Genomic DNA, 15,295 nt, shown 5'->3' on the forward strand with positions numbered 1-15,295 from the left:
GGGAAAGAGACAGGATTTGGCATGACTATGCCTCATTGGGAGGTGTTTTCTCCCTCTCCCTGTCTCTAACTCTCTTTCTGTCTCTCTCTAGTGAGTGCATATACCCTCTGATAATTAAAAAAATAATACTTAATGAAGTCCTACATCTAGAAGCTAAAGGATAGTAACTACCATCATTAAAACACAAGCATCTCACTCTGTGACCCCAAAATATATTACAAAGCTGTGATCATCAAAACAGCACAGTATTGACATAAAAGCAGGCATGTAGACCAATAGAACAGAATAGAGACCCTAGGAATAAATCCCCAAACATACACCCAACTGATTTTATACAAAGGGCACCAACAATCCAGTGGGAGAAGATCTCTTCAGCAAATGGGGCTGGAAAAATGGGGTATCCATCTGCAGAAAGATGAAACTGACTCTACCTCTCACCATTAACAAAAATCAACCCAAAATAGATCAAAGATCTAAACCTAAGATATAAAACTATAAAACTACTTGTGGATAATACAGGGTAAATTCTTAGAGACATCAAAGTAGGCAAAGACTTCTTAAATAAGACTCCCAAAGCAGAGGCAATAATCCCCAAAACAGATGAGTAGGATTACACCAGGTTTAAAAGCTTCTGCATAGAAAAAAAAAATAGAGTGAATCAACAACCCTCAGAATGGAGCGTATGTTTGAAAACTATACCTCAGATAAGGGAGTGATAATCAGAATATACAGGGAGCTCAAGTAGCTTACCTGAAAAAAAAAATGAACCCAATTAAAAGATGGGCAAATGAACTAAATAGACAATTAAGGAGGATATACAAACAGCCAAAAAGCATCTGAAAAAATTCTCTACACTCCTTATCATAAAGGACACACACAATGAGATACCATCTAACCCCAGTCAGAATGGCTAAGATTAAAAAAATAAAGAATGATAAATGCTAGCAAGGCTGTGGTGAAAAAAGAACTCTCCTACACTGTTGGTGGGAATGTAAATTAGTATGACACTGTGGAGAACAACATGGAATTGGTTCCTCAAAAACCTACAAATAGAACTACCATATGATCCAGCAATTCCACTCCTGGGGTATCTATCCAAAGGATAGGATACACTTAGTCAGAAAAACACTTGCACATCCATGTTTATTTCAGTATTATTTACAATTGCTGAGACATGGAACCAAACCAAATGTCCATGAACAGATTAAAAAACCATGGCACATATACAAAATACTACTCAGCCACAAAAAAAACAAAACAAAACAAAACAAAAACAAGATCTTAGCATTTGATAGAAAATGGATGAATATGGAATATTTACTGCTAAGCAAAGCAATTCAGGCTATGAAAGAGACATTGCACGATTCTACTCAATATATACCAAATGTCTGTACTCTATGGCAAAAACTGAAAGAAGGGAAGGAGTAATAGCATGGAGAGAAACTGTGGACACTGGAGACAGTATGGGAGAAGGGTAGGAAATGAGGGAAGGTGAGAGGGAGGAAATCAAGAGGAAAAGAAAGAAGCAAAACATTTAAGGGACACAAAAATGAAAAATTATATGTTGATAAGTGTATGGTAATATCTTTGACTGGACTAATATACAATGTATTCATGCTGAAAATATTCATTTTGTATTTTCTAATGAATTACAGTGATTGAATGTAAAATAATAATCATAAAATGTATCATTTAAAAAGAGAAAACACAAGCAAGAATACAACTTGCTGGTAGAACAGATACAAATGGAAAAGAGAATGGAATCAAACCTTACCATTATAGAAAACCACAGAAATAAATTATAAGAGATGAAGAAAGAAAAAAGAAAATAAAAGACAACTGAAAAACAACAAAATGATAGGAGTAAATCTGTACTCATCAGTAATAACTATGAATGTAAATGGATTAAATTCCCCAAGAACAAGATACAGATTGGCTCAATGGCTCCCCCCCCCTCCAATTATATACTGCCTAAAGAAACTTGCCCCTAAATATGCACAGATGAAAGTAAAGGGTGTAAAAGTTTACCCAAACAAAAATCAAAAAACAATAAGAGCACTGCATTTACAGCAGTTAAAGTAGATTTTAAGTCAGAAACTGTAAAAAAAGAGACAAAGATGGTAATTAAAAAATGCTAAAGGAATCAATTCAGTAAGAGAATATAATAATTGTAAATATATACGCATCCAACACTGAGGCACTCAAATGTATAAAGTAAATATTTCTAGACCTAGAGAGATAGACTCCAATATAATAATCTCTGAGGATTTCAATATCCCACTCTCAGCATCAGAAAGATCATCCAGACAAAAACAAAGAAAGAAATAGTTTTAAACTCTACATAGACCAGTTGAACCTAATAGACATTTGTAGAAAATTTCACCCAACAACTGAAGACTACATATTCTCATCAGCACATGAGACATGCTTCTAGGATAGACTAGATGTTAGGATGCAAAACAAGTCCAAAAAACTTCAAAAAAATAGAAATTATATCATGTTTCTTTCCTGACTATAAAGGATTATAACTAGAAATCAATAACAAGAGGAATTTTAAAGCCGTACAAATACATGAAAACCAAATTAAACATCCTGGGTCATGAAGAAATTTTTAAAAAGTTAAAAAATTTCTAAAAAAACCATGAATACAGAAATACAACATAACAAAACCTGGAAGACATAGCAAAGGCAGTACTAAGAGGGAAGTTTATAGCAATAAGGTGCCTACATTATAAAATAAAAAAAGAAAGAAAAGACAGATTTAAAATGAACACCTTGGGACCAGTAGTTAGCATAATGGCTATGTTGCTGGACTCCCATGTAGTTGACCGCAGTTCAAGTCCAGGACCTGGTGGCTTAAACTCATGCTGGGTGCGTGTGCGTGTGTGCCCAAGATCCCAAGAGGAGAATGGTCTATAAAAAAGAACACCTTATGATTTAGCTCCAGGAAAATAGAAAGTTAAAAAAAAAATTAACCCGAAAAATAAAAGAAAAAAGAAATGATAAAAAAACAGAATAAAAATAAATGAAATTGAGTAAAAAAAAAATACAAAATATCAACATAACAAGAAGTTGTTCTTTTAGTTTTTTTCTTTAAACCAAGATTTTTTGCTATAGGGTGTGTATGTGCTGGCTGGAGACACAGAGAGAGACAGAGAGACAGAAAATGAAAAATCACACCCCTTCTGGGGGAGGGGGGGGGATGGCCATGCCACAATCACTTCTCCTCCAATCTCCTCTTGAGATTTTGGGCATGCACACACATATGCCTGGAGTGAGTTTTAAGCCTCCCAGTCTAGGACTCAAACCACGGCTGACTACATCAGAGTCCAGCTACATAACCATTATGCCATCTGCTGGTCCCTAAAAGTTGCTTTTCTTTTTTTTTTGTATGTTTGTTTGAGAGGTTTTTGCTATAGGGTATGTGCGCTCACCAGAAAGACAGACACAGAAAGACAAAAAGTGAGAAATCACCCCATGGGGAGGATGGCTACCTCATAATCCCTTTTCCTCCATTCTCCTCTTGGGGTTTTGGGCAGGCACACACACACACACACACACACCTGGCGTGAGTTTAAGCCACTGGGTTTGGGACTCAAACCGTGGTTGACTACGTGGGAATCCAGCGACATACCCATTACGCTAACTGCTGGTCCCCACAGAAGTTGTTTTTTAAAAGATAAACAAAATTGGGAACCAGCAGTTAGCGTAATGGCTATGTCACTGGACTCCCATGAAGTCGACCGCGGTTCGCATCCTGGACCCGGTGGCTTAAAACTCACGCCGGGCGCATGTGCGTGCGTGCCCAAAATCCCGAGAGGAGAATGGAGGAGAAGGGATTGCGGCGTGACCATCCCCCCTGGGGAGTGATTTCTCGCTTTGTCTCTATGTCTCTGTCTGGTGAGCATACGTGCCCTATAGTGAAAACCTCTCCAAAAAAAAAAAAGATAAACAAAATTGATAAGCCATTAGACTAATCAAGAAAAATAAGAAAGGATTCAAATTAAATCAGAAAAGGAAAAGTACACAGTACATCTGATATCACAGAAATACAATAACCACACTTCCTGCCTGGCCCTTGAAGATCCCTTTTAACTCAACACAATGAAGGTCATGGAAGGCAAGCCCACAGAAAATATCACTGAACAGGGAAAAGTTGAAAGCATTTCCTCTCAGATCTAGAACAAGATAAAGATGCCTGCTTTCACTTCTCTTATTTAACATTAGCACTGGAAGTTCTAGTCAGAGCAACCAATCAAGAAAAGGAATAAAGGGCATCTAAATTGGAAAGGAGAACATCAAATTGTCCTTGTTTGCAGACAGTGTGATCTTATAGACAGAAAATGTAAAGACTTCACCAAAAAATTCTTAGAACTGATAATTAATTCAGTAAAATTGAAGGTTACAAAATCAACATACAAAAATCAGTAGTACTTTTATATAGCAATAACTAACTAGCTGAAAAGAACTGAAAAACAATCCCATATACAATAGTTACCAGGAAAAAATACCTCAAAATAAATTTAACCAAGGAGGTAAGAGATGTCTATAGTCAAAACTATAAAATATTGATAAAAGAAATTGGAAGAAACCACAAATCAGAAATTAAAAAGTTTTTTTCTATGCATGTATTGAAGGAATTGTTAAAATGTCCATACTCTCCCAATTGATATATAGATTCAGTGGAACAGCTATCAAAATATCAATGGCATTCTGCATAAAAATAGAGAAAGACGATAACAAAATTATATGAAACCATGAAAAATCCAAAATAGCCAAAGCAATCCTGAGCAAAAAGAACAATGCTGGAGCCATCACACTACCTGATTTCAAAATATCCCACAAAGCCATGGTAAACAAAACAAGACTGGCATAGAAACATACATGTAGACCAACTGAATAAAATATAGAGCCTAAAAAAATAAAAAGCCAATTTTTTTTAAATTGTAAAAGGGCATATGCTCTTGCCAGGGAGAAATAGGGAAAGAAAGCACCACCCTAAATTATGTGTGGTCACACAATCCCTTCTCCTCTATTTCTCCATCCTGTTTGAATTTGGGGTATGTATGCACATGACACAGTGTATTTTTTTAAGCCACCAGAGCTGGGATTTGAACAGTAGTGAGCAATGTTGGATGTTGGTCTCTTAATTACTAGTTTATGGGGCTGACCCTCAACTGATTTTTGCTAAAGGTGCCAAGAATATTCATATGATCCAGTGATCCTACTGCCAGGTATTTACCCAAAGAAATTAAAATTTGAGGGAACCAGCAGTTAACGTAATGGCTATGTCGCTGGACTCCCATGTAGTCGACCGCGGTTCACGTCCCGGACCCGGTGGCTTAAAACTCACACCGGGCGCGTGTCTGTGTGCGTGCCCAGGATCCCGAGAGGAGAATGGAGGAGAAGTGCCCACTCCCCCATGTCCTGGGGGTGATTTCTCACGTTCTGTCTCTCTGTCTCTCTCTTTCTTTCTGGTGAGTGCACGCACCGCCCCATAACAAAAACCCCGCAAAAAAAAAAAAAAGTAAAAAAAGAAAAAAAGTAAAAAAAAAAAGTGGATACGAGATTTAAATATAAGACCTGAAATAGAAGCCCTGAAACTATGAAACTACTAGAAGAAAACATAAGAAAATGCTTTGGGACATTTTTTAGTAAGCCCTCAAAAGAATTTTTGTGTAAGACCTCAAAAGCACATGCAACAGAAGCAAAAATAGATAATGGGATTATATCAAATTACGAAGTTTTACACAGCAAAGGAAATAATCAACAGAGTGAAGAGACAACCTATAGAATGTGAGATTCTTTTTTAGTTGACAGAGGGTACATGAACCTGCCAGACAAACACACACACACATACACACACACACACACGTATAGAGCAAGATAGTGAGAGAGAAAGAGTAAATGCTACCCAGTGAGGTGTGATCATGGCACAAAACTTTTCATTCATTTTTTCCATCTCATCAGAATCTTGGACATGCGCATGCACACACGTGTGCGCGCACACACACACACACACACACTCCTAGCATATTTCAAGCTACTGGGTTTGGGATTCAAACTTCAGTCAGCAATTTAGGATTTGACTCCCTATGAACAATGCTTAACTGCTGTGTGATAGGCTGGCCCAGGAGAAAATATGTGCAAACTATTAATCTGACAAGGAATTAATATTTAAACTAACAAGGGACTAAGTAGCAAAACACCAAATATTCTGGTTAGAAATCGGCAAATGAGGGACCAGCAGTTACTATAATGGTTATGTCGCTGGACTCCCATGTAGTCGACTGTGGTTCAAGTCCCAGACCCGTTGGCTTAAACTCATGCCAGGCACGTGTGCGTGTGTGCCCAAGATCCCAAGAGGAGAATGGAGCAGAAGGGATTGTGGTGTGGCCATCTCCCCTGGAGGTTGATTTCTCGCTTTCTGTCTCTCTGTCTCTCTCTGCCCTGGCAAGCACACGTGCCCTGTAGCAAAAACCTCTCAAAAAAAAAAAAAATTGGCAAATGATCTGAGTAGACATTTCTCTCAAGAAAACCTAACAAATAGCCAACATGCATGTAAAAAACGGTCAGCACAGTAAATAATCCCCCAAATAGACAACTGGGATTACAAAAAAAAAAAGTGGTCATCATTATCAATCATAAGGGAAATGCAAATCAAAACCACCAGGAGATATTTCTCACCCCAATTAGAATGACTATAACTAAAAATATAAAAATAACAAATGCTGGTGAAGATGTAGAGAAAGCAGAACTCTTATATGCTATTGGTGGGAATGTAAATTAGAATGGTCATTATGGAAAGCAGTATGAAAGATCCTCAAAGAACTGAAAATAGAACTGCCATATGATCTAGCAAGCCCACTACTGGGTAGACATTTGAAAGAAACAAAATCAGTATGTCAAAGAGGTATCTGCCCTTCTATGTTTACTGAAGACCCATTCACAATAGCCAAGATATAGAATCAACTAATGAATGGATTAAAAAATGTGATGTGTATGTATATTTATATATATACTATCTATCCATGAAAAAGCAGAAAATCCTGATGTTTGAGGCAACATGGATGAGCTGGAAGAATGGCACAAAGAGGTGTAGTATTACCTGTTGAAGATATTTTGTAGTTTTATCAACAGTACTAGAGAGAAATGTTCACCTGTTGAAATATCTGTTTTGTAAGACAAATAATAATGTGATTGAATGTATGGACGAAAATGAAATGGGAAAAAAATTTAAAAAGTAAAAGGAAAAAAATGATATAAGCCAGGCATGGAAAGAGAAAAATCACATGTTCTCATTCATATGTGGAAACTAAAAAGTTATCTTCATAGGCACTGGCAGATGGTGTAATAGTTATGTCACTGGACTCCCATGTAGTCAATCACAGTTCTAGTCCCATACCAGGTGGCTTAAACCTCACACTAAGAGCCTCTGTGTGTGTGCCCAAGATCCCAAGAGGAGAATGGAGAAGAATGGATTGCCCTGTGGCCATCCCCCCAAGGGGTAACTTCTAACTTTCTCGCTCTCTGTCTCTGTCTCTCGGGTGAGCACACATACCCTATAGCGAAAATCTCTTTTAAAAAATTTGTCTTCATAGAAGTAAAGAGTAGCATAGTGTTTCCTAGAAACTAGGCAGGGTGAGAGGAGGACATAGGGAGATATTGGTTAACAGATACAAAATTACAGTTAAGATAAGATGAATTAGTTCTAGTATTCTATAGCATAGTAGAGTAACTATAGTTAACCATAATTCATTGTATATTCCAAAACAGCTAGGGAAGAGGATTTTGAATGTTCCCAATCAATGTAATGATAAATGTTTAAGATGATAGATATGCTGACTACTCTGATTTGATTATTACACATTGTATTCATGTAATGAAAAGATACCTTACCCCAAAAATATGTACAATTATTATATGTTGATTAAAATAATAATATAAAAGAGTGATGCTTATTTCATAATCCTTACACATTCCTTCTATTACAATATTCCCAGTTAACATGTCTCTAAAATTTTTCCATTCAAAGTGAACAGGTGGCAGCATAGTGGTAATGCAACTGGACCTACTTGGGTACCTCCTGGGCTTGTGTCCCAGAACCTCCTTGTGTAGGTCAGGCATGCACACATGTACCCATGATACAGCTGGCTGTGCATGGGGGTTATCACAGCATAAGGACCCTTTGGAGCATGCCTGCCCCTCTTTCTTTCTGTCTGTCTCTGTCATAGGAAAAAATAAACTTAACCAAAAATTTTTTTTCCATTCATGGTTCATCACAATTCAAAGCTGATACCTGTTAGAGAAATAACATAATTAACTGCTTACTTTTTGGGCCAGATTTAATACAGCACAACATTAAAGATATAAAGACTGAATAACAGGACCAGCAATTACCGTAACGGCTATGTCGCTGGACTCCCATGTAGTCAACCGTGGTTCGAGTCTTGGACCCGGTGGCTTAAACTCAGGCCGGGCGTGTGTGTGTGCGTGCCCAGGATCCTGAGAGGAGAATGGAGGAGAAAGGATTGCGGCATGGCCATCCCTCATGGGGGGTGATTTCTCACTTTCTGTTTCTCTGTCTCTCTCTCTCTGTCTTTCTGGCGAGCACACACACCCTATAGCAAAAAAAAACTCTAAAAAAATTAATAAATATTATTTTTAAAAATTTGGAGGGACCAGCAGTTAGCATAATGGCTATGTTGCTGGACTTCCACATAGTCGACCGCAGTTCGTGTCCTGGACCTGGTGGCTTAAAACTCACGCTGGGCGCGTGTGCATGCGTGCCCAAGATCCCGAGAGGAGAACTGAGGAGAAGGGATTGTGGTATGGCCATCCCCCCTGGGGAGTGATTTCTTGCTTTCTGTCTCTCTGTTTCTGTCTGGCGAGCGCACGCGCCCTATAGCAAAAACCTCTTAAAAAAAAAATTGGGCAAGCTGGTGGTGTGGCAGTTAAGGTGGCTAGATCCCACATGGGCAATAGCTTGGTTCAAGTCTGGAACCAGTCACTTAAAAATCACACTGACAAGTGTGTGTGCATGACCAAAATTCCAAGAGAATACATGAGAAGAGATTGTAGTGTGGCCACCTCCCGGGGGAGGGGGGGTGATTTCTCACTTTCCCCATCTCTCTCTCTCTGTGTCTTGGTCTCTCTCTGGAGAGCAAATACACCCTGTAGCAAAAACTAAAAAACGAACAAATAAAAATGAACAATATAAATTGTTATCAGAAATTTTTAAGAGGTAGTAATGTTGAATTTTTACTTTATGGCATAGAACTGTTATAACAAATCTTTCTAAAATTGTTTTTCTTTCTTGGTCTTCTAAAGTTTTTATTTATTTATTTATGTATTTATGTATTTATCTATCTATCTATCAAGACAGTAGCAGCAAAGTTAAAAGATTTTCTTCCTTCCCTCTTTAAAAATCTGACCTTGGCTCTTATATTTTATTCCTTGCCTCCATGCTCATTATGTAACTGAGTAAACATTCCTCCTTTTAGAAACATATGAACACAAGGACTGAAAACTTCAGAATTTAATATTTGACCTTTTATTATTATTATTATCAGTATTATCATTGTTATTATTTTGGTCATATTAATTTGAAGTTGAGAAAATAAAGGTTGCAATACATTAAATGATTGATGGATAGAGACACTAAAAGGCTTATCATTAAGACTGAAATACACTCTCAATTATTATTGTAAGGGTAGAGATCAGATTAAGGCATGGATATCCATTTGTACAGAGGAGTGGGGACTCAGCCCTAAACAGAACTGTTCTGGTTTTAGAGATGAGTAAGGAGGTATGGTGAAGAATGGATCGGGAGATACGGGTGCAGCCTACCAGACTCTCAGTTATTCAAGGCCTACTAGTTCTTTTTGATAATATATTTTTTTTCACATGTGGCTTCCATGCCTTCTTTCTCAGTTCCCAATCACAGGAAAGACCAAATTTTACTGTACACACAAAAATTGATGTTTAACCTACCTTCTGCTGTAACTGGTAAAGAAATCTCCATGCAAGCAGCTGACTGTGCCTTTCGAAATGGTGGTCTTCCAGGACCCCAGCGATTTACTTTTGAAACATCAGCACTAGAAAGACGTTTTCCAGAAGTGCAACTCTGAGAAGTTGGACTTGTGCAGTGTCCATTTACATGGTCTGTACCAAGAGGAGGAAGGCAGCATAAATGTCATAATTAAATCTTAATATAAAGGAATCCAAGTGTGGAGATGAACAAATGAAGACAAACAAGAATTCCTTTTTATTTTTTCAAACTTTATGATTACAGCTAAATCCTTACTATTTTAAGATTTAATCATGTTAGTTAGACAAAAATTTCAAAATGTATTTATTGAGCATAAGATTTTTATAATTTGATTAGTTAACATAGTTTAAAATTAATTCTATATCTCTACTATGCATTGTGCAATTTAATGGCAACACATACTATAATGTATTAGAGTTATTATTTGTATAATTTAAATTTACACCAATTTATATAAGTTTTGGAAATACTTTAATTGCTTTTGTTTAAAATATAGAATGGAAGTTTCTCATGAGCAGCTGATAATGGTACATAAAAATATTGGTTCTGGAGCCAGACTACTTGGGCTTAGTTGCGCACTTACATAAATTAGTGAAGTCTTCATGCTTTAGTTTTCTCTTCTGTAAATTTGAATATTAATACCTACTTCATGGAGTTTTTGTAACTTTTTTCTGATAATAAAGCTGTCTTATGCTATAATATGTACTGGTATACTGTAAACTCAGAAGAAAATTTAGCTAGTGTTGTCACTCTTGATCCAGTGTATAAGACTACTTGTTTTAAAGACAATAGAAGGCTCATTTAGAGCTCGTCAGTTTGACTGTGTTTTGATATACTTTATAACTTGCCAAGGCACTGAGTTTGTCTTTAATATTCTTAATGCTAACAAACTGTTATTTAAAATATCATTTCAGGGACCAGCAGTCGGTGTAATGGCCATGTTGCTGGACTCCCATGCAGTCAACTGCAGTTGGAGTCCCGGACTCGGGACTCCACCGGGCGCATGTGCATGTGTGCCCAAAATCCTGAGAGGAGAATGGAGAAGAAGTGGGAGTGGTCTGGCCATCCCCCTGGGGGGTGATTTCTTGCTTTCTGTCTCTGTCTCTCTCTGTCTTTCTGGTGAGCGCACATGCCCTATAGCAAAAACCTCTCCAAGAAACAAAGCAAAACTAAACAAACATCATTTCATAATTCTGCAATAAGCAGAATGTATTTGAAAAAGTGCTTCTTTGGATAATAGAGTCACATAGAAAACAATCATGCTTAATGTCATGCTAGACATGGGGAACTGGTACTTAGTATCATACATTATAGCCTTTCTATACTGTAGTTTGCAAACCTAAAATTGCACACTTCTAGAATTCTCTTACAGTAAATGCAGGATGACAGTTAGTTTTCACCATTTATTTATTTTTGCCAGAGGGTACATGTACTTTCCAGAAAGAGAGAGAGGGAAAAAAAGAGAAGGCACAGCAAAGTGTGGTCACACCACAGTCCCTTGTCCCCATTTCTCCTTTCTCTTCAGGATTTTGGACACACATGCACTTGATGTGTTTTCAAGCCATTAGGGCCAGGATTTAAATCATGGTCTGTCATGCTAGATCAAGCTTCCAGTGCACCAGGGTAACCACTGCCCAATGGGGCCACTTAATGTGAGGATGTGTTTTACTATTTTTTAAAAAATGAGTTAGTATTTCTCAAATATGTAAATATTGGGCATTTTACATACATTATTTAATCTTCACAACAACCCTGAGCAGGTGCTTTTATTTTTTAACTTTGATTTGCTTTTTATGTATTTACTTTTTTCTAATTTTTTTTTTTTTTTACATTTAATCCCTGTACATTGTCACAGCATACAAAATGAATTTTGCTGGCAGGAATACTCTGCATATTAGTCCAATAAAAAATAATGCCATACATATTATCATCAGCAGATAATTTTCCTTTTTTGTGTCTGTTAAATTTATTATTATCCTGATTCTGAAGATGAGAAAACTGAAGCTCAGGAAAAAAGAGTTCAGAAAATTTTCTCATATGACATAAATAGTAACCACGGAGACAGGATTCTAATCAAAACTTTCTCCCTTAGTATTTGAATGTTTAAACACTGGCTTACAGAGTCAGCTATTTGGAGAGGGTTGGTAATCTTGAAGACATAATTAGTAGAGTTTAGGAGACTCATGTAATACGCACTGAAATCTAACACTTTTGAAACCAGTCATCTTCCATACTGACACAGATCTCGGAAATCTCAGATGGGAAGGCAGAAATATCCCATGATCAAATCTCTTTCCGTATGGAATCTAGTTTCATGAATAGGAAAAACCCGGAAAGCAACAGTTGACACTAACAATTTAATATAAATTAGAAAATGACAACTATTTTTTGGGTACAAATGCAACAATATGCCCCCTTCTGAGTACATAAATTAGAGAATCTGCCCTTTCCACAGACCTGACACCTTGCTCTTCAGCTCACTGCTTGTCTAGAGAAATGTAGGATGTTTGCAGCCGTCTTCATATCCTCTCAACTAGATACAAGAGTGTGTAGCAGAGACCTAAGAACAATGTAATGTGTTCACCTAGCCAGGACTCTTCTGATATGTTAAACCAAACTGACTGCTGACTAGCTTTTACCATTTTTTGGGTGTCTGTTTTTTGTGAACACTGTTTCATTTCAGCTCATAACAGGATGGTATCCATCAATAGGTTACTCAACACAATTTTCTTTTTTATCCCCGATCTGCTGTGGTAGCCAAATCTTCCCCAGTTTCTCCTGTTTGACTCATGAAGTCTGGCTGACATAACCATACATGGGCACCTTGAAGTTTTTGACCATATATTTCAGTTTTCAATAAGGCTGATCAACTTAAAAGATTTGTTTTTGTAGTTATATATATTTTTAAAAATATATAAAAGTGAATTTTCTTTGTAAAAGCTTTTTATTTCACCATGATAAACACTCTAGATGCATATGAATTGGTATAAAACACTTAGAATGAAATTTTATGATAGTTTACACAGTCATTCTGGAAATTTATGAAGAAATAATGTTAAAGACAAAATAAAAATAAAAATCTCTGTAATAAGAATATCCACTACAGTGTTAGTTATTAAACAGAAAAAATTGGAAACCAGTTATTCTTTACAATAAAGAGAAATGTTTTAGGTAAACTGTGGCACATATCACAGAATCGAGTATTATAATATTTAAAAATATTTCTGGAGTGGTGTGGAAACATACAAAATACTTGTGATATTAGGTGTTTTGTTATCTCTTGTTGCATAAAAAATATCAGTCTAAAAGTTGATGTAAAGTAACAATCATTTTACTGCACTTACACATTCTGTAGGTCAGGACTTTGGCTAGGACAAAGTGGGGATGTTTTATCTTGATGATGTCTGCAGCATTAATGCTTGAATGGCTAGATGCTTAGAATTTTTCGGAAGCTTCTTTTCTCACATGCCTGGCCTAGAGTGATGTAAAGGCTGAGCTCAATTGAGGTAGTCAATGGTGGTTTCTTCAAGGAAGCTTGAGCTTCAGGAGGCTCAGGCATGGTGGCCTCAGGGTAGTTTTTTAATTTTTTTTAATAATGGCTCAGGGCTTCAGAGTCTAGCAAATGACTTCAAAAGTGAAAAAGAAGCTCTTTGCTTGCTTCTTTGGTAATAATGCAATGGAGACTTTATTTTGTCTTAAAAGTGACATTTCAGTTTAGTGATCCCAACATTTTGTGTGTGAGAGGCAGTTTTTGTGGCGGATTTCTGATCTTCTTATAAAAATGCGTTCTTCAGTTCAAAAGTTATTGGCAGTGGTCTTCTGATTCTCTTTTTCTAACTGTAGCAAAGATGTCTTCTCCTCTGTATGTCTTGTGGTTTTATTCTGAAAATCATATCTTTGAGCCAAAGTTAGATCTACCTCTTCAGTCTTTCAATGACTTGTTAAGCACCTAATTTCTTGTATTAATCATTTTCTGCATAACATAGCTATAACGGTTTGTTTCTTACAACTTGCTCCGTGATTACAATGGTGCTTTAATTGAATTATAGACAAGGTGTATACAACATAAAGAAAATCCATGTTCTAGAAAATTCAATCTTAGAACAATAAGGTAATTAAAGTAAAAGGAAAATAGCTATTTTTTATTTTCCAGAAAGACATCCAGTTTTGAAAAACTATGTTTCTTAAATTCGCTGATTCTTTTGTACCTTTAAATAAAGTTTCTATTTAGTGTATTTATTAAATAAAGTAAGGTATAAGAGTGATTTTCTGAAAAATGGCTTATTGTGGGGCCAGCAGGTGGCACAGTGGTTTAGGGACTGGACTCCCATAAGGCTGATGGAAGTTCTAGTCCCAGATGTGGCAGCTTGCTTTCTTACTTTCCCTCTCTCTAGCTCTTTCTCTCTGTCTCTATTAGGTGAGCTTGTGTGCCCTGTAGAAAATTGAAAAAATAAACAAATAAAATTAAATAAATAATTCTTTTAAAAATGACTTATTGTCACCAATTGAAATTATTGTTATTATATTATTATTATTATTATTATATGGCATGTGTGATTACCAGAGAGAGAGAGAGCAGAAAGTAAGCCCCCATGGGGAATGGTCACACTACAATTCCTTTTCTTTCATCTCTCTCTCCTTTGGGGATTTTGGGCATGCATGCATGTGTGCCTGGCATGTTTCTCAAGTGCTGGGTCCAGGAATCAAACTGTGTGGTCAGTCTCAGGCTGCCTTAACCACCAGGACATGGAGATGGTTTGGAAATTCTTTTTAACATGGTCTTTGCAAAAGCTTTATAGGAGATTATAAATGAAGATTTAATTTATACTTGGTTAATTGGTCTTGTTAAATAAACTTTTTAGTATACCATACTATTGCTAGAAAATGAAAATTATTATTATGCTTATGACATAATGGTGATTCTATGACAAAATAAATGTTGAATATAATCCTGAATCCAAATAAGCATTGAATTTTAAAAACTGTGAAGATAAATAAAACATGAGGGCTTTGGATATGGTCAATATCAAACAATTGGTTAGAATGTTCCAAAACCCACATTAGAGTAGGCAAAGATTTCTTAAGTAGGACCCCTAAAGCACAGGCAATAATCCCAAATATAGACAAGTGGAATTACATCAGGCTTAAAAGCTTCTACACAGCTAAAGAAACAAAAATTAGAGTTAATTGACAACCCTCAGAATGGGAGAATATATTTGAAGACTATGCCTCAGAGAAGGGACT

At 36.5% G+C, this 15,295-nt stretch overlaps 1 protein-coding gene across 2 annotated transcripts in view; it reads right to left on the reverse strand.

The window, feature by feature from the left end:
- Positions 1 to 15,295, reverse strand: part of STXBP5L (syntaxin binding protein 5L) — a 376,137-nt gene that overhangs the window by 52,958 nt on the left and 307,884 nt on the right. For both annotated transcript variants that reach the window (XM_006146699.2, XM_006146698.2), the window contains one exon: positions 9,994 to 10,164. In XM_006146699.2, the coding sequence (XP_006146761.1) occupies positions 9,994 to 10,164 (171 nt within the window). The remainder of the gene's footprint in view (positions 1 to 9,993; positions 10,165 to 15,295) is intronic.

The sequence above is a fragment of the Tupaia chinensis genome, unplaced genomic scaffold (genome assembly GCF_000334495.1).
Source record: "Tupaia chinensis unplaced genomic scaffold, TupChi_1.0 Scaffold000185_1, whole genome shotgun sequence".
NCBI classification, from domain to species: Eukaryota; Metazoa; Chordata; class Mammalia; order Scandentia; family Tupaiidae; genus Tupaia; species Tupaia belangeri.